The sequence below is a fragment of the Populus nigra genome, chromosome 16 (assembly GCF_951802175.1).
Source record: "Populus nigra chromosome 16, ddPopNigr1.1, whole genome shotgun sequence".
Taxonomy (NCBI): domain Eukaryota; kingdom Viridiplantae; phylum Streptophyta; class Magnoliopsida; order Malpighiales; family Salicaceae; genus Populus; species Populus nigra.
In genome coordinates this window covers 10,569,854-10,593,479 of record NC_084867.1, presented here as the reverse complement: position 1 = coordinate 10,593,479, position 23,626 = coordinate 10,569,854, and the positions used below count along the sequence as shown (strand labels likewise).

General features: G+C 31.7%; 3 protein-coding genes across 5 annotated transcripts; 1 reads left to right on the top strand and 2 right to left on the bottom strand.

Moving 5' to 3' along the window:
• Positions 1–113: 113 nt before the first annotated feature.
• On the bottom strand, positions 114–3,758 carry LOC133675830 (autophagy-related protein 16). Its single transcript, XM_062097333.1, has 5 exons — positions 3,528–3,758; positions 3,222–3,348; positions 2,839–3,020; positions 2,536–2,731; positions 114–1,340 (listed from the first exon to the last, which is right to left on the bottom strand). Coding segments are annotated over exons 1-5 (1,530 nt in total). The 5' UTR covers positions 3,530–3,758; the 3' UTR covers positions 114–317.
• Positions 3,759–3,995: 237 nt separating this feature from the next.
• LOC133675831 (uncharacterized) lies at positions 3,996–7,877 on the bottom strand. Of its 3 annotated transcripts, none has more exons than XM_062097335.1 (6): positions 7,370–7,508; positions 6,484–6,726; positions 6,004–6,040; positions 5,676–5,912; positions 5,522–5,569; positions 3,996–4,727 (listed from the first exon to the last, which is right to left on the bottom strand). In XM_062097335.1, the coding sequence occupies exons 2-6, from the start codon at positions 6,585–6,587 to the stop codon at positions 4,242–4,244; spliced, it is 912 nt and encodes a 303-aa protein (XP_061953319.1). In that variant the 5' UTR covers positions 6,588–6,726; positions 7,370–7,508; the 3' UTR covers positions 3,996–4,241. The 3 variants fall into 3 exon arrangements, with proteins under 3 accessions (XP_061953319.1, XP_061953318.1, XP_061953321.1); XM_062097337.1 differs by lacking the exon at positions 6,484–6,726 and adding an exon at positions 5,235–5,239 and having other exon boundaries at positions 4,448–4,708; positions 5,518–5,569; positions 7,370–7,877; XM_062097334.1 differs by lacking the exon at positions 6,484–6,726 and having other exon boundaries at positions 7,370–7,868.
• An 11,184-nt stretch (positions 7,878–19,061) lies between these two features.
• On the top strand, positions 19,062–20,856 carry LOC133675194 (alkane hydroxylase MAH1-like). The gene has a single exon (XM_062096486.1). The coding sequence runs from the start codon at positions 19,705–19,707 to the stop codon at positions 20,614–20,616; it is 912 nt and encodes a 303-aa protein (XP_061952470.1). The 5' UTR covers positions 19,062–19,704; the 3' UTR covers positions 20,617–20,856.
• The last annotated feature ends 2,770 nt before the right edge of the window (positions 20,857–23,626 follow it).

Sequence of the window (23,626 nt, the reverse complement as noted above, 5' to 3'; positions counted from 1 at the left end):
GTAATCTTCGAAACTTGAAACACTAAGGACAAGTACAGTAACCAGTACGAAGCACAAAACCAGTAAATCAAGAACGTTATTAAAAAAAAAAACCTGTCATGCTCTTTCAGCAATTGAATTCAACCAACCGAATAATTCAGTAAGAATAAACTAATCAACTATGTCTGTACAGAAGAAGAATTTTTTGCCATATTGCTAACTTTGGGTTCCTTTGTGGAAATTATTCAACATAAATGGCTTACAGTGTCCCACACACTAGTTTGAAGAAATTCTCCGTGTAGACAACCTATCATATTTACAAGTGAAGACTCAAACCATCATGTCCAGGTGTAGATAATTCCATTCTTGTCAGAAGAGGCTAGTGGTTTGCCAAGACCACTCCATGAACAACAAAGAACTGGAGCTGTGTGTTCCTTCAGGGTGCTTACTATATCACCTTGAGATATTGACCAAATATGTACAGATCCATCAGCTGAACCAGCAGCAACATAGTTGTCATCAGGACTGATACAGGAGCGACTCCAATTAGAAGCCACCCTGTTTCCAGTTGCTCTTAGAGTGCCACAAACTTCCAAGGATCGCATATCAAATAAGTTATGCAAGTTGTCTCTCCCACTTGTCAATACAACACTTCCATTTCGAGACACAGATATAGATGTAACAGCAAGCGAATGTGCAGCAACTTCACTAAGTAGCTTTCCTGTCTGAATATCCCACAAACGAAGATTCCCATCAACATGACCTGAACAAATAGTCTGTCCATCCATGCTGAAGCAAAGAGAATTGCAGTTGCTGTGGAAAATGATCGTGTTGGTGCAGAAACCTTTTTGCAGATCCCACACTTTTATGGTACGATCATAAGCAGCACTGACAACATGACGAGTTGAAATTTTGCTGACATCAACAGCACACACTTTATCAGTGTGACCTGTGAGAGTGTGACGTACTCGCCCTGTGGTAACATCCCATACATACAAGTTGTTTGAGCTGCTAGCTGCAATGATGGATCTATTGTCATGAGTGATGGAAAGATCAAGAACAGAGCCAAGACAACCATAAAGAGTGTGACTTAATGATCCTGTATTTGTATCCCACATCTTGATTGACCGGTCTTGTCCCCCACTAATTAATTTTCCAGAATTGTACTCAAACAATATAGAAGCACAGCCACCCTCATGAGCAGTGATCTTGTGCTTGCATGTAGAAGGGATCGTTGATTCAACAAAGTACTCAGCACCATCTTCATTTCGCCGGACAACTCCATCCACTTGTTGCCTAGCAAGGCTCTCTAAACCACTTGCCTTGAGCCGATCAATCATTTCTTCATAAAGTGCATTAGCCTAAGTTATAAGGACATCTTTAGTTAACTGCATTTATACCAGCAATAAAGCAGGAAGAAAATAATTCCCACGTGCATCTCTTCAGAAGCAAAAGCAAGAACTTAAAGACACTGTATGCAAACTCCACAATTTCACAACAGATTTGATGAAGGTTGGTTCTGCAGATTGGTTTCAGCATCTTTTGCAATGCATGTTCACTCTGAATCACTCAACTTACAAAAGAGTACAACCTCTCAAGTGTCACGTTGCATATTCAACTTTCTCTATCATGAAAATACACAAGTCCAGAGAAATGGGGAGACTTCTGTATGAAAACTTTTACACAACATCTGGAATTTCATACACAAAAAAGGAGCCAACAACCTTCTGCAAACTCAATACCAGATCCAATCACAAACAAAACATATATTTTCTAGAATTTCTTAACCATCCATGGGCTTTATGAAGGAAATGACATGGAAATAAAACAATATATATACTCCCAAATGTCTGCCAAAAAGGATCTTCCAGAGGAAACTACTTCAAGAAGTGTTGGTCAATTCTAAAAACATCAAGAAGAATTTCTGCTTCAGATTGATTTTTTTTGTAAAATACAAAAAACCCACAAAATTCATATATAAAAAGGAGGTAAACATATATTTCAGAAGCCACTAATGTTCTTCTAAAACAGCAAAACACTGATTGCCTAGCAAAATCTCACCCAACAGTTGATACCCATCCAATACATACACTCTGCATTATCAAACTATAGCAACACTGATAAGCAGCCAAGAAGATCTCAAAGTGTGCCTATCAAGAATCCTAAGTTCATGTAGAGCTATTGAACATTTAATTGACGTGATGAATAAGCCATGTTCTGTTAAGCTACACATGCAAATAATCACACAAGAGGAGGCAAGCAGAGGAATGAGTCGAGCATGTTATTAGTCAAGTCGGTTAGCTAGTGTTTTGTTATTAGAATAAGTGCCAGCTATTTAGTTGGAATCAGTTGTAGAGTCTTGATTTCATGTAGTTGTGCTATTAAATTTAGGAAGAGTCTGTTATTTCCTTATGTATTTAAACTCTAGTAATATGCAGTAAAGGAACAAGTTGATTCAATAACAAATTGTTGTGGTTTATTCTCACCCTAAGTAGAATCCTATTTGCATATAATTACAACAGCTTTGACAGGGACCTATCAAACACTACAAAGTACCTCATTAAGGCGTTCCGCATCCTGCATCTTTTGTAGCATCCATCGATCAATCAACATCTTATTTTCAGCCTCAGCATTCTTAGCTTTAAGAGTCATCTCTTCCAATTGTGTTCTAAGTGCCTGGTTCTCACTCATAACCAATTCTAATGCTTTAATCTTTTCCTCAAAATCCTCCTTCAACTGACCATACTCATCCCTGACGAAAAAACACAAGTCTAAATAACCCCACAATGCCAAAAACATTAAAATCATCTATCTTCCTAACAGGATAAAAAACATAAGTAACAGGATAAAGAAGACAACCTTATTTGAGTAGCCTCATTTTGCAAATCAGTGATAGCTGCTTCCTTCTCTTGAAGTGAAGTCTTCGCTGCTCTCGATTCGGCCACCTCCACCACAAGTTGGTTGGATAAAAGAGATTGAGCTTTGTAACATTGCTGAAGTTCTGCTTCTAGATTTTCTGCTTTCTCTTTCCACTCTGATCCCTTCAATTATATACAAAAAACCAACTTGAACACGGCACTAATACTAATTAACTGCAATCTCATCATCATCATTATTAGTTTCATTAAAGAAAAATACAATCACAAAGCCCAGAAAGAAAATTACTCCCCAAAAGAAAGCATGATTCGCGGTGAATAGCAAGTAAGAAATTAACAAAAAGAAAAAGGAAGAAGAAAGAAGACCTGAGAAATAATGGGCCTGGAAAGAGCAATAAAGGCAGGAGCATGAGCTCCTTCTTCCAGTAAATGCCGCTTCTTCAAAGCTTTCAACGCCTGCTTTATTGCTTCTCGACCAATCTCTTCTTGCGACCTTAAAAACAAAAATATTGGAAACCAAAATTAAGCGAAACAGTCGAGTTTTTTCTTCTCTTTTTTTTTTTTAAAAAAAAAGTAGGAGGATCCGGAAACGTAGGAGTTGCTTCTCCTTTTAAAAAAAATAAAAATCAAAGAAGAGAATATTAATAAAGGAATCTGTTTTGATTTACTTACATATCGATCGATAAATTGATCGATTGGTGTTTCGTGGAATCAAATTTCTTTTGGATTATGGAGTTTGCGATGAGAGGAGAGGAGAGGAGAGGAGAGCAGGAGCCCCGCTGCTTCTTGCTTCAACTTTCAAGCAAAGAGAGATTGAAAATTCGAAAGGGTATTTCTGGAAATATAAAACTTCGAAGATGAAGAAACCAAAGGGAAGGAAAGATTAAGTTCATTTTTTTCGAATGTTTTAAGGATACACTCAAAATAATTTAATAAATATTTTCAATTATTGGTTTGAAGCTTATAACCTACTAATTTAAGAAAAAGACTCATAATTATATTTTTTCAATTTTATTTTAAATATTTTTATTAAGAGACCAGTTGCTTATAAAATAACTATATCATGTTAAATTAATTTATATATAATTTAATTTTAAATCTAAATTAAATAAGAAATAATAATATAATTTTATGGAAAAATTTAATCGACCCGAGCATACCGCAAGCCCGTAATAAAGGAACTTAATATCACAAAGAAACTCTACAGTTACATGACAGTCATTATGCAACCGTAACAAGAAGGCACACACTGAAATCCATAAAGTTTAAATAAAAAGAAAACACAAATAATTTCCCCATCTTTATCCTCTTTCCTTTCTACTTTCTTATCTCCTCCCCTCCTACAACACATTTAAACAACAACTTTTACAGATGATTTTGGTATTGTTATCGAATTCTATCCACCCAGTCCACACTCTTCCGTGCTTTTTCTAGCTGTAAATCCATGCTTTTTCTCGATTTATCGCAGTATTCCACGCTTCTCCGTGACCTCTCCATGTGCTCAAACGAGACCTTTAACTTTTCTGCCTTGTCCGTGTGCGTGAACTTGAATTCGTGAAATCTCAGTCTTTCTGGCCTGTCTGTGCTCTTCCTTGGTTTCTCCCTCCTATCTGTGCTCTTCCTTGGACCCTCTAACCAATCACTACTTCGTCTGGCCTGTTCAAACCCATCTACACTTCTCCTCCCGGCATTTCTTCGGTATGCTGATCTCTCAACTGTTGATATAAACTTCCTCAGATGCCTCAGATACTCCGGATACATCTCCAAATTACAGTGATTACCCCCTTTGAGCCACAGAGGTTCATATTTCTCTTGACAAAGCTCCCAAAGTTGCTTGCCATGACAACAGTCAACTACTTCATCAGCAGTTCCCTGCAAGAAATACTTGAGATTTCTTCAAAGGGTCCAACAAGAAATGGCCGTGTGGGAACAAGAAAGCTGAGATAATTATAATATGTTGAAAATAAAGTTCATTGCATTCTTCGAGTTTGCAATGATGTACGGAGTTGGCTGATAAGGAGCATGCGTCGCCTTTAATCACCCCTCTATCATCAGTTAGTGAAAACGACAAGGAACACAGGATATAATCTAACCAAGGAACTAGGGAGACATGAAGGTGGGGGCGGCGCTATTTGTTTGATCTTCCAATACTTGATATTAGCTGTCCTCGATTTTCAGATGTTTTATTTACCAAATGTACTTTCACAGATGCATTAGCCTAAGCCCTATAATTAAACTTCAATGTAACCACACATTCAATTTCACAACTCATTGTATCTAGATCCAACAAAAACCCGTCCTCTCGGTGCTTTAAATTGCAATGAATTTATACAGTTTGGTTCTGATTGCTAGAAAGTACCACGTCTGACTTGATTTCACCCAACCTTCTCTTTCACAAGAACATTTCATTTACCACTAGTTTCTCAAATGTATTTTCATGTTCTGTATTGTCCAAATACTGCGCATTCATATGCTATACAAGACTTACTGCAGGACTTGCACAGAGGTTTTTACTATCCCCAACAGTTTATTTGCATGGAGAATTATAATTGCGTGATATTAAATTGGTTGACCAAACACTATTCAGAAAGTTTCATGAATGGAGAAAATACTGGAAATAAGTTTTCGTAATTTAAAAACACTAGATATAGAACTATGATACTTACATGGATTACCAGCGTGGGACACTTCACCAGAGGAATTTTGTCTATGTTCTGGACAAATTTAAGCGAAGCCATGATCAGAGGCATAGTAGATGCATGAATACTCTTTAAAACATATGACATGATATTTAAGAAGACCAAGAAACAAAATATTAACCTTGTAGATGTCAAACCAGTATGAGCGTTTCACAGGATACATCACTCTTAACCCTGATAGTATAGGACTATGCAGTACAACAGCTCTTAGTCGAGGTAAACGTGCAGCAAGATCCACGGTTGGGCCACTTCCCACAGATTGGCCATAAAGGATGATATTTTCCTGCTTGGCACCATAGCTCTCCTCGAGACACTTATAAGCAGCTTCAATATCTGCATATGTATTGTGTTCACTGGGCTGCAGAAAGTAATTGAACGACCTTCAGAGGATCGGTTGCCGAAATAATTTTAGTCGAATATAAAATTAATGAAGATTCTATACAGCATACCTTTCCTGATGATTGTCCATAGCCAGAGTAGTCATACCTAGACAAATTGAAAAAAAGATGCTTAAATTCCCTTTCTATATCTGATGCTTGAGTGCTGGATAAACTACATAAAAAACTTAAACAAACACAGAATTGGACTGGTCCTCTATGAACTCTGTAAAAGGCAAACCACCTATAAGAAAAAAATGGTGTCTTTGACTACTTAATATTTAAGCAAGGCACAGGACGCCTCCCAGTATGAGGTGGTGCCAGTGTCTATATGATTGCTGTGACAACTCTATAAAAAGTTCTCTGGCGTGAAATATTTTTTTCCTTTTCACACCAGAGTTTTCCCAAGTTTGTTGCATGCTTGGCCACCTATATTAAGTTGCATAACAACAACTTGATGCAGTAAAGAACTCTATATAATGGATCCAATCAACCTAAGATCCAAATTGGCACTTGCAAGTCTAGATTTATGCCAGTAAGGTAGATCCGTACCATTTTTTTCCAAATAAGCAGCCACATGGAGTTCTGTCAAAATCCAGACAGAAAACTAGCTTGCAAAAGCATGCTTCTGGATTTCTGAAACAACCCTCATGCATAAATGCTTGTTCTTCTTCAATTTTCAGGCCCCCATTTTTGCTTGCCAAATTTTTTATTCATTTAAGTCACCTCATACAAAGACTTGGACTTTTTTGATAAAATTGCAGAAAATAGAAAACAGTAGACTAGTGTTAAGACCTTGCAAGACAAAGAAGATGAAAACATGAGTAGAATACACAGAACATCAGAAAGTTAAAAGCAGCAAAGCTAGTCTCAAGTTTCTCCCTTAACAACTATTAGCCCTAAATCGCCTAATTGATCCAGTATGCTAATTGCCTAGATCAAAACTCATAGGGAGATTCCATTCTTTCACTGAAACTATCATAATTCCTGGCTAAAACCAAGAATCTTGACCAATCTAAGAATAACATCACACAATCATGATATCAGAGGAAGGGATCTGCATAAAACAACTCTGTTTAGCTAATCTGTGAATCAGACACAAATCAATTACTTGATCTCAAATTCTTCCACCCACTTTAACCAAATAAACAATCAAGCTTTATGAAAAATACCTCCTAGCCCCACCAAAAAAACAACACCTTTCACCTGCTTGTAACCTTTTCCCAATAACCCCAAAAAAATCCCTTCCTTCTACACAAAGCAAACTAAAACTCACTCAGAAATCCCAACTGGGTATCACTAATTCACCTGATTTTCACCAAAAACACACACTATCTCCACATGCAAACTCTCATAAACCATTAAAAACCACACAAATGAACAAAATCTTTAAACTTGAACAAAAGGGTAAATGAGAAAACAGTGAAAAAGAAATTACCCCATGAGATTAACACGCAAGTGAATACTCAATTCCATGAAGAGCTCATACATCTGACCAATATCAGCTGCATTTCCATGAGAGTAAAGCAAAGTAGAAGTTGCCATTGGATATCTAACGTAAACAGCAACAATCTCAGTCCCTCGCCGAGTTGGGAGACGCAAAACATCAACATTTTCACGGTGAGAAAAGTGTTCAAGAAGTAAGATACCAGTGGCATCATCTTTAATTAGCTTGTATGATGGTGGGTTTGGTGGGAAAAATGCTAATTTTGCTGCCATTGATGAAGTCACCCCTCCCATCTCTTAAAAAAAAAACCAAAACACTTGTTTTTTCTTTTATTTTCTTTCGCAGTAATAACAACCTCAGCAGCAGCAACAGCAGAAGTAGAAGAAGAAGAAGAAGAAGAACACTCCTTTCCTTTTCTTTTATTTTCTTTTGTTGGTTTGTGAAGTGATATGAGAGTGTTCTTCAATGGAGAAATGTGCTTAGAGGGCATGATATGATTACAGGTTGGCTCATGCAAATATCTATGATACCATCCATACTCACGTGCGAAACTGTTGTCCTGATATTATTTTAACTAGTCTTTTGCTCTCTATTGCACAAGTGTCACTTTTTATGCTATTTTATTTTTGCCTGCAATTTGGAATCAGGACACTTTGAATCCATGTAGCGGTTAAATTAGGAACCACTGTCATGGGCTTTTTGTTTTCGTTTAATTTAAAAAAAAAATGTTTTTGAATTACAGTTCTTAAAGTGATTTATTTAAAAAAATTTAAAATAATATTTTTAAAATTTATTTTTAACAACAATATATCAAAATAATTTAAAAATATCCAAAAAAAAATTAATTGAAAACAAAAAAAATCAAAAATTAATAAAATAACAATTCAACCACAATACTAAACAAATCATTCTTTCCAATAATTTTATTGTGAATTTTTAGTTAGTTACAAAAACAACTTTACCAATTATACATTATATTATATTATTATTTAAAAAATAAAATAGTATGGTTTTTTGGAACAATGATTTTCACTATTTATTTCATTCTCTCACAGAATATTATTTATTTATTGTTCTCTTTATACTTTGATCCCTATATTTTTCAACTTCTCTAGTTCGGTCCCTTGACTTTTTCCTTTTCAAATTAGCCTTTATTAGTAATGTTATCGTGGTTTGATGAGACAAGATATGTGATTGTTTTGTCGTTGGAAATTCATAGATTCACATTATTATTATTATTTTCACATTTATGGGGTGCAAAAAATGATTAAAATTTAGGTTTTTAAATAAAAAATGAACCCCGTTTTCTCAATGACTAGAGAGTAGAGATAGGTTCGGTGACTTTAAAAAAAAATTAAATTGCGTGGCCTTGACTGCAACTCAAGAGCGCCTAGGCTTGCTTCTCTATACCATCTTAAAAAAAAACACATTTTTATATCTTAAAAATAAAATGATATTTAGATAATTAATTACAATATTTTTTAAAAAACTATTCTATGTTTTATAAATGATATTTAATTTTTTTATTGTAATATTTTTTAGTTTTAATATTTTTGATGATTATATAAAAAACGTATGTGCACATTTTTTAAAAAATTAGCATAAATATTTAATGAGAATCAAATATATATTATATCATTGTTATTTTTTATATTTTATCAATTTTTATATTATTCCCTCCAATTAATATTTTTTTATACAATCCCCTGAAAAGAATAGAAATATGATTTTTTATTATTATGTGCTTTATTATTATTATTTTATATAAATAATGATAAGTTTTAATCTGAATAATTGTATTTCCATAAGAAAAAATTATGTTCTCTTAAAAAATAAAAAGAAATTAACAAACAAGAAAAATGAAGTTTTGGATAAAGAAATGCTTTTTTTTCTTATTTAATATAAATCATTTGAGTTCTGAAAAATATTTATTTTATTTTCTACAAGTTTTTATTAATAAAAAATTCATTATTCCATCAAAATAAAAAAAATTAATAAAATAAATACACTTTTCTCTTAAAATATAGATTATTAAAATTCTTACAAGTATTTATTTTTAGATAAAATAAATATCGTTGAATTCTTTTGAATATAAGTTCTCATCGTTACAGAATTAAATAAAAAACAAAACAGGTTTTAAAAGTCACTCTACAAGCCGTGTTTAAAAGAGAAGGAAAAGAAAGTAAAGAATATTGGCTAAGTATCGAAGAGAGAATAGCAATAAATGAAAATACAGGGACATCATTGCAAGAGAGGTTTTTTTTAATTTTTAAATAACTGCGCAGCTGACACCAGGGCATCCAGGCTGTCCATTTTGTTACACGTGTCCTACCATCCCCAACTGGAAATAAAATTCGTCAACGTTTAGATCCACTGAAGCAGATATCTAAAAACAACATATCGGGAACGTCACGTCGTTGATATCCTGTTTGAACACCATAATAAGTTACCGTTTGTACTCGTGGTGTAAAATTATTTTTGAAAAACATTAAATTCTTTTTTTCTCAAATTAATTTTTTAAAAATATTTTTAAATTATTTTGATATATTAATAATTTAAAAATATTATTTTAATATATTTCTAAATAAAAAAATATTAAAAAAAACAATTGTTATAGCTTTCATCTCTTTTAACTTCCAACTTCTCCATGAACAACACTCCATGGTCTAATTCCAATTAATTATATGCAACAAAATCAATCACAACAAATGTCAACAACGATGCTGCAGTGCTGCCATCACAAAATAATTGAAGTAGCAAGAAAGAAAGAACCATAAAGTATGGTTATGTGGTGGTGAATCAATTTATTAGTCACTTATGACTAAGACAATATGTTTTATCAGCAACAATATCTTGCTTGGGTTTTAAATTTATTTTGAATTAATTTTTAAATATTTTTATATTATTTTGATATACTAATATTAAAAATAAATTTTTTAAAATTTAAAAAATATTTTTTAATATTTTTTTATAAAAATCACTTTAAAAAATAATATTTATCAAACTTTCAAATACCCTAAAATTAAAAGTTACTAAAAGAAAAAAAATATACTTTCAACAATTCGAGTCTTACAAATTTCAGGACAACAGGAGAATTACATGATTGTTAATTTCAGGAATCGTGGGATTAATTAAAGTGCGCACAAGCTGATCCGAATATCCACATTAATAATTAAAAAAAATTACTAAAAGAAATTATACATTTGAATTAAGAAAAAAATGTGTGGTATTAAAGACGACTTAGGATCCTTTTCAATCGCTTCGATGTGTTTTGGCAGCGGGGGAAATGCTTTACAATCTTTCATGCCTCTATTATTATTATTATTATTATTATTATTATTTAAGGACAATGGCTCGATTAATCCTCCCAAAATTTATAATTTATTTGTATCAATTCATAATTTGAACAGAGGCCTAATCTTCAATTAACGATCCTTTCCTCAAGATTTTCCATTCAAACTGAGTAATCTTCTCCAGAGCATCATCAAGCGAGGCCCATAACAAAACAACTAGAGGAATAAGAACAGATTTATTAACAATTAAGATTTACGTTTGTGTTCATATCTGGGAATGGAGGTGGGGAAATATGGGAGGCCGGCGTGCATCGGGATGGACCCGTATGGCCCCAAAACTAAGGGCATAGTCCTACAAAGTATAAAGCTAAAAAGAGGAGTACAATATTATTGCATTGCCTTTTCTAGGAAAGTGCAGAATGTAGAATCCCAGGGAAGGAGACGGGTGGGAAATCTGCAGAATCTAGAGCAGACCACCGCGGGCCTCCTTGGCCCTAACTATTCCAAAGATCAAAGACCCCCACCACAAGAATGCAAGGAGCATGTTGGCGATGCTCGAGACAATATCCTCGAGAAAGAGAGAATACCCACATGTCTGCTTGTCTAAATCCTAATGCCATTATCGGCGGCCAACCATTGGGCTTGGAGTCTCTTGGCTTTATGCCCATTAATTCCTTTTCTAATTAATTAGCAAGTCTTCCTAGGCAAGATGATAACTGTTATTGGCTACGAGGAAAATCCTTCGTGATCTTGAAGGGACTTTCATTCTTTTTTTTTTTCTTTGATAATGAATCCTGAAAGCTCCCTGAACCAGATCCAAGGATTTTTTTTTATAACGTGGATATCCGGGTTAATTTTTACACACCTCGACTAATTTTATATGTTTTAAAATTAACAAGTAAATCTCCAGTGGTCTAGAAGTTTGTGAGACTCGAACTAGTGACCCCTAAAGAGCAAACTTAGAGCCTGACCAGTTGAGATACACTCCTCAAGATTAAATTTTGTTGTTTTTGCCCATGCATACCCACGGGTTGTGACTTTAATATAAAAAAATATAGAAAAAAAATAACTAAAACTTCAAACCAACCTAAAAAAAATCCTCAAACTAATATGACAAAGATGGACTACAAAAATTATATCATAACATATTATATTATATTATAAACAAAGAAAAACTAAAAGGGCTCAATAAATTATTGTATTATGTGAGGAGATTTATTGTAAATTCAAGCAGTGTAATAATGATTTTGCTCTTTATTGCTTTTAACAATTGTCTTTGCACCGGGTGTAAAATCATATTTTTTGTTGTTTTTGCCCATGCATGCCCACGGGTTGTGACTTTAATATAAAAAAATATAGAAAAAAAATAATTAAAACTTCAAACCAACCTAAAAAAAAAATCCTCAAAGTAATATGACAAAGATGAACTATAAAAATTATATCATAACATATTATATTATATTATAAACAAAGAAAAACTAAAAGGGCTCAATAAATTATTGTATTATGTAAGGAGATTTATTGTAAATTCAAGCAGTGTAATAATGATTTTGCTCTTTATTGCTTTTAACAATTGTCTTTACACTGGGTATAAAATCATATTTTTCATGGGATCTAAATATCATTTGAGAATTGATTGAGGGCAAAGTTAATGTTATGTATATTTTCTGTACAATAAAAATACTATAATGCCTTTAGGAGCTCAAAAAATTAGCCTCTAGTCTAGGGGCTTTTTGTCTTTGTAGGTTTATTTGCACAGTTAGATAATGTTTGCGCCCTTTAGGCTTAAAAAATATTGGCCTTTGAAGAAGAGGTTGTCTTTGCACATTTTATGTATAGTAAAATTTCATATTTGCCCTCTAACCTCAAAAAATTAAAGGTTGTATTGGGTGGATATTTTTGTATTTGCATCAAGTTTTTTTTATAATATTCATATGCCCTTAGAGCTTTTTTAGTAATTTCCTTTATTATAATATTAATAAATCAATAAAGTAAGCCTACGCATGCCATAAACATATAGGCGCATCATCACTCTTTGCGCCATTCTGGCGGTGCGTGAGGGCACGTATGGTGGCCAAAAAGAGTCGATCACCTACTCACCTGATGTGGAAGGTGGCAGCACATCTTTAAGGGTGGCGTGTTTTATCATCTGAGCGACGGTTTGACAATGATTGATCTTTTTTCTCCTCCCATTATTTTCTCTCTCCCAAGCCTCGGTATGCCTGCAGAGTTTGAAAAATTCAATTGAGTGGTGAGTTTAGGTTTTTTTTTCTTGTTTTAGAAAGAGAGGTTAAATATGAAGGTTCATTTTACCTATTTTTTTTTCTCATTTTATTTTTCCTTTATCTCTTTTTTTTTGTTTTTTAATTGCATGTTTTTATCCCTCCCCCTCCCTCCCTTTTTCTTTTTGATGATTTGCTTTACCTCCCCCTCTCCCCCTCTTATTCTTTTTATTTTTATTATTTGTTTTACCTCCCCCCTTACATCTCGGTGAGACCTTTTCAGTGATGCAACGTGTGTGGCAATTGGTTATGCATAAATGTCTATTTTTTCTTTTCTTTTTTCTTCTCCTTCTTCTTTTCTCTCTCATCTTTTTGGAACTTACTCTTCTCTATCCAAAATTCAAAGTTGTCCTCTCATTTTGTTTTTATTTCAGTATTGGTCCTCATTCTTTTGAGTTTTTTTTTTGTTCTTAAAAATCAAAATTTATTTTCAATTTAATCCCTCAACATTAGATTGGTTAAGAATTAGCTTTTGTGATTTTTTTTAAAGAGGTAACCCGGTCTCATGACCCAAGTCATAAGTTTAAATAGTTAATTCGAGTTAACAATGTTATTTTTTAGGTTTTTTTATATTAATTTTATTTTTCAATTTTATTTGTCAACATTGAATTTATTGGAAATGAGACAGCTTCATTTTCTTTGTTTTTCTTTCTATGAAGCTATTCTAATCTCATGACAAATATTCCAAGTTTGACAAGTTAGGTCGGGTTAACCAGGGTTTTCTTTAGTTTTTTTTAATAAAAAAATTATTATTTTTTTTAATTTTAAACACAAAATTTGTTTTAAAATTGAACTTCATAATTTTTCATGTTTTGCTTTTTATTAAATGGTCCAGGCCATATGATTTAGTGGTCCGTATCCAAAAATATCCATACCCAATATCCAAAACCCATACCCACAGAATATCAAAGAATAGAGATTTTATCAATAAAGCCCGAACATGGTTGCAACCCAAATAAAAAAAACATGTACAAAGAATGCAGACTTCAATAATGCTCGAATACAGCGCACCATAAGCTCAATCGAAGGGTCATTTTGTAATTACCATCAATATTGAGAAAGAGAGCAAAAAGTAGAGATCCAAAAAGCCATAGCCAAGAGGGAGAAAATATAATAGCAAAATTGAAATCATGAAAAATTAAAAGAATTGAAAAAAAGAGAAGATATAAATTAATCTCTATATTACATGAGCTGAAGCATTTTAGACTAAATATATCCGTCGATAAATTGCCAACCAATTAGATGTTGTCACGTGTTCTAATACCATTGAAAATAATCTGAAAATGATTCATTTCATTTAGGAGAGGAGAGGAGAGGACCTCTAGCATGCCCTGCATCCTGCGAAGTTCTTGAGAGACTACTTTTTTTTTCTTCTTTTTTTTCACATACTGTGAAGTTCTTGAGGTTTAAGGAATTAGCCCATTATCTGAAAAGATATCATAGGCCCAGTAGGTCACTCGTGCTTGAAATTGGGTTGCCATTTTTTTTTTTATTCTAATACACTAAAAAAATAAAATAATAACACAGTAGATAAAATATTTTCAAAGAAACTAGATAATATTATCCATGACTCGTGAATTGCAGGTTTTTTTAGGTACTGTTTTAAATTATAAAGAGATCAACACAATATACAGTAAACAAAGAAAGAGGAGAGAAGAGATAAATAACAAAAACTAGAGGCAGATCAAAACTCTGATAATAACACTATTAATATTATTAAAAAAATATTGATAGAAAAATAATCATCAACGATAAAAGCACGCATTTTTGTTCTCTTAGTGGCATAAGGGTTTGCTTTTCCTGTAATTTAAGTTCGAGCTCTGTAGTTTCTAATATGATGGTCACTGGAGGCTTACATGGTCGTTACCTTTAGAGTCTGTGGAATTAGACAAGGTACGTATAAGCTGACCCGAACATCCACGTTAATAAAAAAAATATCTCTATGAAAAAAAAAACATCAACTATAAACAACATAAAACACACAATTTTGTTTCTTTTAATGGCATAAAAAATTGTATACTTATAAGCAGACCAATTTTTTTTTTCCCTTAATTTTTTCTTAAATGTTGGTGTAGTCTTCAGTACAAATCAAAGAGTATCAAACCACTTAATAATCTGAACAAATCGATTCCAACTGGACGAGAGATATTACATGTATTCGGTTCAAGTTGGATCGCATATTTTTAACATTTAGAGCAATTGTTACTAAATTTCTTAACAAGGAATTTGAACTAAAGTCAACGCCTTCATGTTCTTGCCAAGAAACAATTTCCCTTAATTATCAAGTTATTGTACGGCAAGGCTAAATTCTTTATTGGCTTGTTTCTTCCTAGACGTCGCGGCTGATTTAGTTAGTGTAACCTAACAATTTTATAGAAATATATATCATATAATCAATTAAACTATTGGCTCTAGTAAATTTAAACTAAGAAAAACATGTCAAAAGTATTAACATGTAAATAATTATTTCATATTAAATAAAGTATTCTAATTACCAATAAGAGTTTTCATTGAGTTACAAGTGCCAATGAACCATTTATAGAATCATTTTAATTTATTGGCTCATGTATTTTTTTAACAATTCCAGTGCATATTATCATGTAAATAAAAAAATAAATTGTTTCGTTATATTTTTTTTTTCATATATATGATATCAACATAATTTAAATAAGAAAATAGGTAAATTCATATGTTAGATTGCATGAGGAATTATTTGTTATGGTTAAAAATCTCTCATTTCATTAAAACTTAGGAAAGACTAACCCCATTTGATTGTTAGAAAATAATTTTCTTTTGAAAAGTGGTATTTTTGGAAAATAAATTTCTAAAAAGTGAATTATTTTTTAATATTTGGTAGTGTCATATAAAATAAGTTAGAAAACACTTTCCAGTGTTTGGTTATGTCATGGAAAATGAGCTAAAAAATAATTTTTTAATAATTTTTTAAGTTTATTAAAATAATGAGGAACAAGTCTTATAAATTAAAATGTTGAATGAGAATAAAATTGAAAAAATCTAATTCATAAATTATCTCCAAGAAAATAAATAACAATTAAAATAATAGAGATCAAATCTAACAGATAAAAAAATTAAAAGATGATGAAATTAAAATAATAATAATTAGAATTTCATAAATTATTTCAAATAAAATAAGTACAATAAAAAAATAAGGACTAAATTTGATAGATAAAAAATAATAAGAGAAAAACAAATAACAATTATAAAAAATGAGGACCAGAGTTAATATAAAAATCAAATTAAATCAAATTCTAAGGGATGAAATAGAAAAAAAAAGATTCAAAACAAAATATATAGTAATCAAAAGTTTGAAGACCAAATTTGTTATAATCAACAAATAATATGAAATTTCTTATTTTTTCACAACTTTTACAAAGTGTTTTCTGCCCAAAATAAAAGAAAAACACTTTTCCGGAAACGAAACCAAACCAAATTTTTTTTTGACTAGAAAGTGTTTTCCAGTAACTAATTTTTTTAATGATAAACAAACACAGGAAAGTTTGAAAAGTAATTTTCTCCGCCAAACAAACGAGGCCTAATTCTTTTATAAGATATAATTGAATAATCTATACAACTAAAGTGACTAAAATAAACTTTGAGGGAGCCATGCTCCCCTCCTTCCTTGGTGAAACTTCGCCCATATTTAGCCATTATCTCCATGGCTTCGGTAATCTCTCTCTTTTCTCCAGGAGTTTTCATCAAATTCAAAAGAATTCATGATAAAAAAATTACTAAGCTTGATACTCAAGGAAGTAATGTGCAATTTAAAACTTGATTTTTGCTATTATATGAAGGAAGTTGAAGCTTTTATATATATATATATATATGGCTAAACTTTCAGGATAGCTAAAACTTGTATTAGTATTTGTTTGGAATTGTGGAAGAGTGGTAAATACTATTTTTTAAAATTGGTTTTTAATTAAAAATATATTAAAATATATATTTTTAAAATTTTATTTTTAAAATTAACACATCAAAACAATCTAAAAATTTTAAAAAAATTTAATTTGAAATAAAAAATTTTAATTTTTTTCAAAAACACGATTGAACCGCAATGCCAAACCATTTTTAATTTTTATTTTTGTACTGCTTTTTGTATTTTTGTTTCTTCTTAAGAATCACAGTTCCATATAGTAATGCTTGATTCTCGAGGAATTAATAGACTATTTTATTGTGCAATTTAAAGCTTGATTTTTGCTATTATATGAAGGAAGTTGGAGCTGTCTTTCTCTTGCGATTGTGAGATTTAAAACTTGATTTTTGCTATTATATGAAGGAAGACAAGAAAGACAGCTCCAACTTCCTTCATATAATAGCAAAAATCAAGCTTTAAATTGCACAATAAAATAGTCTATTAATTCCTCGAAGAGAGCAAGATATATATATATATATATATATATTAACGTGCTTAAATCTTGCTCTCTTCGAATGGAAGAAATTCGGCTAAACTTTAGGATAACTAATACTTGTATTATTATTTATTTAAAAGTGTGGTAAATATTATTTTTTAAAATATATTTTTATAGAAATATATCAAAATAATATATATTTTTTATTTTAAATTTTTTTTTGATATTAACATATTAAGAACAATTAAAAAATTTAAAATTTTAAAAAATAACCATTGGAAAACAATGCCAAACCGGGCTTCAATTTCCACTCTTGCACTGCTTTTTGTATTTTTGTTTCTTCTTAAGAATCCCAGTTCCATGTAGTACTGCTTGATTCTCAAGGAATTAATAGACTATTTTTATCGTGCAATTTAAAGCTTGATTTTTGCTATTATATGAAGGAAGTTGGATGATCTCTCTCTCTCTCTCTCTCTCTCTATATATATATATATATATATATATATATATATATATATATATATATAATCTTGGCTTTTACATAGAGTTGGCTAGAATTAATTAGGTTAAGTGTAGTCATGAATATCCTCCAACCTTGGCTTTTATATGGATATGGCGGGAATTAATTAGGTCTGGTTGTTTATATTAATTAACAAATCACCAAAAGCGTTAGGAAATTTATATGGAGATGGCTGGAATTAATTGGGTTTGTTTGGTTATATTAATTAACAAACACCGATTATTGATTGTTTAATTGTTGTCTTTCCCCACTCAATTATGGATTGGTACGGTATAATTTTTTTTTATATAATTTTTTTTTTATTTTATCATTTAAAATTAATTTTATTCAAAATTAGTTTTGATAGTTTATTCTGATAAGCCGGGTTTCTCACGGGGTCAAAAAATATTCTATCATTGGATTGATACTTAATTTTATAAAAATTGTTTAAATATTTTGTTTTTCAAAAGAATAAAACTAAAAAGACTATAATTGATTTTTTTTTAAATAAAGCTCTTTTCATCCTCGAAGGAAGGGAAGAAGAGAGAGAAAGAAAAAAGAATTAGTTATCAAAGCTCTATAACCACCACATGTCGCCTAAAAAGTAAGCTCCAACTGAGAAAAAAAGAAGGAATGGAAAAGAAAGAACAACCTACCAACTTGGTTACCATATTGTGATTATGTTCATAATCTAAATTACGAATTTAATGTTTAACTCGGGTTCACCAGGGATGATTCTATATGTTATCTTCTTAATATTAAAAAAATAATGTTATTTATATTTTTTTTTAAAACCAGCCTACATTTATACTTATCATTTGGGTTTTTTTTAGATTCACTAAATTATTTATATGTATCATGACAACTCTTATATCATTTAATTTAAAGCTTAGATTAAACAAATAATTAGATTAGGAGATTTGAGGGCCGCTAAGCTGGTTTCAATGATACTATTAAAAATTTCTTCATGGTCTACCCAATTTTTTACACTAAAAAACATTGCTTAAATTTTTCGAAAAGAAAACCAAAATTTGAACAATATTATCTTATTTTTTGTTTTTAGTTAAATTAAGTTTTGACTGGATAACTTAATATATTATGAATTTACACATGTTGTTTTAGAAATTTGCTCGCAAAAATGTAGTTGAAACTTAAAATTCATGCCTGCAGCAAAGCGTGGCGAACGAAAGTAGTATATAAGTAGGCTTTTGGAGGACTTGTAAGACAACATGAGACATAAACTCGCATCCAATCAATGGCCATGTTTTCTTATACATACATGCTATTAGCATTTTCAACTATCATTTTTCTTTGCCTTCTCTTTTGGTGGAGGAATAGAAACTCTGTGCTTATCAACTGGCCTATTGTTGGAATGTTTCCACGGCTTTTACTCAATGCATCTCGAGCCCACAAGTTTGCGACTGATCTTCTTCAAAAAAATGATGGCACATTCGTTTTCAAAGGACCTTGGTTTGCTGGCTTCGACTTCATGATCACCAGTAATTCCATGAATGTTCAGCACATTTTGAGCAAAAACTTAACCAACTAACACAGAAACCTCGAGTTCAAGCAGATTTTTGAACCGTTGGGTGATGGGATTTTCAATTCTGACGGAGATTGGTGAAAAACCCAAAGAAGAATAATTCACACTTCGCTTAAGCATAGAAAATTTGAGCTCGCTCTCGAGAAAATCATTCAACAAAAAATCTTGCAAGGACTATTCATGGTTCTTGATCATGTCTCAGTCCCAGGAGTTGAAGTGGATTTACAAGACGTGTAGCATCGATTAACTTTCGACAACGCCTGCGCCTTGGTATTGGGATTTGATCCAAATTGTCTTTCAATCGATTTCCCTCAAGTTCCATACGAGAAGGCTTATGATGTTATGGAGGAGGTTGCGTTTCATCGGCATCTTAAGCCACATGGCCTTTGGAAGCTACAAAAATGGCTTCAAATTGGAGAAGAGAGGAAGATGAAAAAGGCTTGGGAGATCATTGATCATTTCTTGTACCAACGTATTTCAAGAAAGCGAGAGTTATTAAGCGAAAGCAAAATCCAAATAGAAGGAGAAGATGACTTCGACTTGTTAACATATATTTTGGTCGAAGATGATGATAAAGGAGGAGAAAAGGGTGTCTTCAGAAAATCAGATAAATTTGTGAGAGACATGGCTTTTAACCTTTTGGCAGCAGGGAGTGATACTGTAGCTTCTGGCCTCGTTTGGTTTTTGTGGCTTGTGTCGACACACCCATTAGTAGAAATGAAGATTTTAGAAGAAATAAAAGCAAATTTAAGTGCAGAAGGAGAAGAGAAGTGGAGGTTTTTCAATTTTAAAGAGCTAAGTAAACTAGTTTATCTTCATGCAGCTATACGTGAGGCCCTTAGGCTGTATCCACCCATTCCTTTCGAACACAAAGATTCAATCGAATCAGACATTCTTCCAAGTGGGCATCATATGGGTCGAAATACAAGGATCATATATTCTCTTTACTCAATGGGAAGGATGAAGGAAATATGGGGTGAAGATTGCCTAGAATTCAAGCCGGAAAGGAGGATTTCAGACCAAGGACAAATCAAACCTGTTTCCCCTTACAAGTTCATAGTATTCAACGCAGGACCGAGGACTTGTTTAGGTGAGGACTTGACCTTGGTGCGAATGAAAGCTATTGCCTCTGCAGTGCTTTGGAATTATAGATTTCAAGTGGTTGAAGATCACCCTATTTATCCAACTTCGTCTATGGTGCCTCATATGAAACACGGCTTGAAGGTTAGAGTTCTTCAAAGACGTCAATCTTAGAAGAGCAGGCTATTGAGTTCATGACGAGTTTCTCCCTTTTGGCTATTTAGATTGCCATTAGCTATTCTATTTTTCTGCTTTTATTGTTTTTTTGTTTTACTCTTCTTGTTGTCGTCTCCTGTTTTCTTGTCTTGTGGGTTTTGCCTTGGTGTTTCTTTGTTCGTTTGCCTCTCTCCCTCCCTCTGTATGCATGCATAAGCAAGTGAATGCTAATTAATAAAATCTTGTATTTTAAATTCAGTAGCCAGCCTATCAATGTTTGTTTGAACTTTCTTCAATTAATCCCTGTAACCAAAAATTATTAACTTTACCACAAAAATTTATAATATTATCTAAGAACCATAAAAAATGAATAATAATTTAAATATAATATCAAGCATTTTTTTATATTGTTCAATAAAAAATATATATAAAAGGGCTGGGTATCTGGGCTCATAAGATGAGGCTTGTGCACCTGCCCAGTAGAAAGAAGGCTTGTGTGCCTGTCCTTCAACATTTTTTCTGTTTGAGTAAGGTCGGACGACATATCGTGTGTCATTTTATTTTATTTTTTAAAAAGTCAAAAGACGTGTTGTCTACTTGATTATGGCATATGACGCACCATTTGATTGATCAAATTCTGGCCATAGGAGCCATTACTGAAAAATCGAGTTGTGTTCTTTTGGATCCAAGAATGTATTTTTAACCCATTTTATTTTAAAAACATTTAATAAATATTCTTAGAGTCTAATTAGACTAATCTCTCAACTCAAACACCGTTAAAAAAACATAAAATTAAATAAAAAATTTCTTCCTCAACTCTAATTTACCTTTTGAGGCAATATAAAAGCTAAAACTATAATGATAATTTCATCATAAAAAAAAAACAAATTAACACCATGTTTTTTATTTATTTATTAATGATGTATGTCTAACCAACCTTTCTTTCTTTTTCATTTTCAATGACATTCTTTACTCTCATTTACTCTCACAAACTTAAGTATCAAACTTAAGTACTGAAATGTAAATAAAATAAAATATTAGACTAAAATATATAATTGTCAAATTAAAAATACCAAAAAAAATTTGAAAAAAATCTCCAACATCTTTGGGTTCAATTATATGCTGAACTCGGGCGGATACAAGCCTGATAAGCTGTCAGATCCAATACCATTGGATTCAATTATATGCTGACTCTAAACAAATATGAATATGATGGATTGTAAAACTCAATATATTTGAGTTCATCAACGTAGTAAGCCTAGACAAATATAAATTTAATGAGCTGTCAAATTTATTTTTTATAAATTTAGCTATATGATAAGTTAAGTCTAGATGGCTATAGATATGGCGAGCCGGCAGACTCATCCAAAATGAGGTAGGCACCGTGAATCAATACCATAGAGTCTCGTGGTTGTCTTAGAGTTGGCAAAAGAGACTTGTTTGTTTATAAGAAACTGTGTTTTTCTCCTCATCTTGAGGAGCCCCAGGTACCCTTACTTGCCCCCTAAGGTCCGTAACCTCTTCCTCCTGGATAATCTTGTCTCCTCTTCTGGGGAAGGAGGGCTGGTCGAGATCATATGAATTTTTCTTTTATTTTATATTCCCAAAATAATTTTTATATTTTAAACTTCAAACTTCTTAGAGACATTCAATCATCGTATGCAGTTAACGGTAATATTTGACATCGTTATTTTTATTAACTAGCACAAGATTGTAACAGAGATTAAAGAAATAATTAATTATATTGCAGGAGCTTACCTTGATACGAAAGATGATAGAATGATGTTTTAAACGTGAAAACAGGAATACAAGGACTTTTTGAAGCAGTAATCTGATAGCAGTGGGTAGAAAATTGGCAGCCTTAGCTAGGCATTTCTGAGCGTTTTTTTTTAACTAGCTGTTATGTCCCGAATTGTGAAAATATTTTATACAATTGACAATTGTTGCATTATCAACGGTTTAATAATATATTCTTTTAGTTAAATTATGATATTTTAATTAAATAAAATATAATTAAATGATTTGATCAGTCAGTAATCTAAAAATTCAAATACTCTTTATCAAATCTTAACAAATTCCTATAATATAATTTATTACCTTCATTCTAAAAAGTATTATTTTCAACATTTATTTTACTTATAAATCAATTTAAAATGAAAGGTTTTTGTGATATATGTGCAATATGATATTTTGCAAGAGAATGAGCGATTATTGGAAATATTAGAAGGCACTAATACGAAAATTAAAATAAACTTAGCGGTCATGGCATGTTAATCAAGAATTATTTAAAATAATTTTTTTATTTGTAATTTATTTAAATTATATTAATATTTTATATTAAAAAATTATGTTGAAAATTAAATTTTAATAAAATTAAACTAAAAAAATGTAAACCTAATTAAACAGATCATGTGGTATCCAAGGCTTTGGCATCTCAGAAATGGAGTTATTCTAACATGATAATTTTTTTTTTGATAAAATAATACAATGCAAAAAATATTTAGAGAAACAACACAATTTAAAGAGTCGCAAATAATATTTGTTATTCACGAGTTGCAAGGGTCATTTACGACTCTTTTAAATTATAAAATTGTTGGATACAAGATTCAACAAAGAGAGAGAAAACATGAGATAGAAGAAAATAGAAAGAAAGAAAGAAAGAAAAAAGATCTTAGAGGCATACCAAGACTTTGATGATGACACAACTAGTACTATTGGAAAGATCTTGACGAGACAAATCCAACAATACCAAGAAAAGTCATCAACGATGATCGGAGTGGGCTACATGAGTAGCCCAAAGGCAAGTGAGCCTTAAACTTTTGAACGACTCGTATGACCCACTATGTTCACTATTTGTAATCTTCTTTGGTGATGTTGAATTTATCTTATCGAGATCTTTTCAGTGATACTGGTGGTATCTTTATCAGAGCTTCAATGTGCTTTTAGTGTCGTTTTTTTTATCTCTTCTCTTTCTTTAATGAATAAAAAAATAGCTAATATTGTTGAGCTATAACACTATATGGAGCTA

Bases quoted from the DNA above. Each gene is read 5' to 3' on its own strand.
- LOC133675830 (XM_062097333.1), bottom strand. The intron at 2,732-2,838 runs GTTGTCTTCTTT...TTTTTTCGTCAG, and splicing joins AATGAGGCTACTCAAATAAG to GGATGAGTATGGTCAGTTGA. The intron at 1,341-2,535 runs GTACTTTGTAGT...CTTATAACTTAG, and splicing joins ATGCGGAACGCCTTAATGAG to GCTAATGCACTTTATGAAGA.
- LOC133675831 (XM_062097334.1), bottom strand. From the start codon at position 7,671: ATGGGAGGGGTGACTTCATCAATGGCAGCAAAATTAGCATTTTTCCCA. The intron at 6,041-7,369 runs GTAATTTCTTTT...CAATTTGTCTAG, and splicing joins TTGCGTGTTAATCTCATGGG to GTATGACTACTCTGGCTATG. The intron at 5,570-5,675 runs GTTAATATTTTG...AAATTTGTCCAG, and splicing joins ACTGGTTTGACATCTACAAG to AACATAGACAAAATTCCTCT.
- LOC133675194 (XM_062096486.1), top strand. From the start codon at position 19,705: ATGGAGGAGGTTGCGTTTCATCGGCATCTTAAGCCACATGGCCTTTGG.